Raw genomic sequence first — 1,748 nt, 5'->3', positions numbered from 1 at the left:
TCTGGTTGGCTCTGGAGTGACCTCTGTCCCAGCCTCTGGAGAGGAGCCTGGGAAGGGGGCAGCCTCACTGGTACCGCTCAGTCCAGCCTAAGAGTCTTTGGGACCAGAGGCAATTCCCTCACCTCCAAGTCCTCCTCCAGCTGTACGTGCAGTAAGCCTGCTGCCCTTAGAGGGCTCTAGAGAAGAGCTCTGGTCAGGCCATCAGACATGCAAATCAACTCCAAGGAAGCCTGTGCTTATTTAGTCCCAGGGCTCAGCCTCAATTCCAAAGCAGTACTATCTCCTGCCCTTTGGTACAGAAGCAACGGATTCCAGGGACACTCCAAGATGAGCTCCCAGACCCAGCTCCTTTGTCTCCTGGTGATGGGTTTTCAGGGTAAGCATGTTTCCCACTGCAGATTCTGAGCTAGAACTTTAGCCCTTGACAAAGAGATCAGGTGCTCATAGGGGCTTTAGAAATTCAATGCAATATGTAGAGTTGTTTTGACTCAACTCTTATTAGCATCCAAGACAGAGTCCAAGGCTGACAATGAGGCAGAGGCACAAAGAACCTTGAACCTGTCCTCTTCCCCTGAGGACGATGGAGCCCTCTGTCCATGCCCCCACCCCATGTCCACCCTCTCCTTAGAGGTGCACCAGGGACCCATTCAGACCAGAATGAATGGATTCATCCCTCAGCCCCCCAGGATGGGACTGTCCCATGTTCTGTCACCTTTCACAGCTTGCCCTTGTCCTGAGGACATATCAATAGCCATTTCGATGTGGATTCTTGGTCACAGGCAAAGGTAGAGTTGCCCAGGGGCACTTAATTTTTGGTCATGTTTAAGCATGACATGGTTGTCCTAAGGAGCATGGTTCTTCTAAAGAAAATGTTTTCTCTGAGCCTTTGACAAAAGTAATACTTTGTGTTGCCTTGGTGGGGTGTCCTTACAGGCTGCTGGGGACAGATCACACTGACCCAGTCTCCAGAGACCCTGGCAGCATCTCAAGGAAGCTTTGTCTCCATAACATGTAAAAGCAGCATGGAGGTAGGTACCTCCATGGCTTGGTACCAACAGAAACCCAAGGAGGCTCCCAGGCTGCTCATCTTTGGAGCTTCTGCCCGGGCCTCAGGAACCCCGTCCAGGTTCCAAGGAAGTGGCTCTGGCTTTGACTTCTCCCTCGCCATCCATGGAGTACAAGCTGAAGATGTTGGGGTGTATTACTGTCAGCAGCACATCAGCCCGCCTCTCACAGTGACAGGCCCTCAAATAAAAATATCCTTTCTGGTCTAATGATGCCCACTTGGTGAAAAGGCACCTGCTTCCTGCAAGAAGCCACAATGTGAGATGTAAAATGTCCATATTTTAGATGCCCATATTCTCAGAGTCTAAGTTTCTGTGCTGGGTGAAGCAGGGGCAGGCTGAAGAGGTATTGCCTCACATTTAAACTGGATCTACATAGGGGAAAAGGTGGAGGAGATTAGAGCCAAGCTGTGATCCAGACAGAAGCTTTAAATTGATTTTTTTGTTGTTGTTATTTCCATTATCAACTGCAGCATAAAAGAACACCCCCAAATCACAGCTTTAAAAAGCAACAATTTATTATGTCTCGTGATTCTGTGGGCTGGCTGGGTGCTTTCTCTGCTGCTTTGCCAGGGGCTCACCCATGCTGCTGCAGTCAGCTGAAGGTCACCTGGGCTGAAAGGTCCAAGCTGTTCTCAGCCACAAGTCTGCCTATTGGTTCTGGTTGATGAGTGGGGAGTCTTG

At 50.0% G+C, this 1,748-nt stretch overlaps 1 gene segment (V, D, J or C); it reads left to right on the top strand.

The window, feature by feature from the left end:
- The first annotated feature begins 327 nt into the window (after nt 1-327).
- Nucleotides 328-1,274, top strand: LOC137777399 (immunoglobulin kappa variable 3-15-like). The segment is given in 2 exon segments: nt 328-376; nt 934-1,274. Coding segments are annotated over 2 exon segments (390 nt in total).
- Nucleotides 1,275-1,748: the final 474 nt, after the last annotated feature.

The sequence above is a fragment of the Eschrichtius robustus genome, chromosome 15 (genome assembly GCF_028021215.1).
Source record: "Eschrichtius robustus isolate mEscRob2 chromosome 15, mEscRob2.pri, whole genome shotgun sequence".
Lineage (NCBI taxonomy): Eukaryota > Metazoa > Chordata > Mammalia > Artiodactyla > Eschrichtiidae > Eschrichtius > Eschrichtius robustus.
Note: the sequence above shows the minus strand (reverse complement) of the source record. Positions and strands in the feature narration are given on the sequence as shown.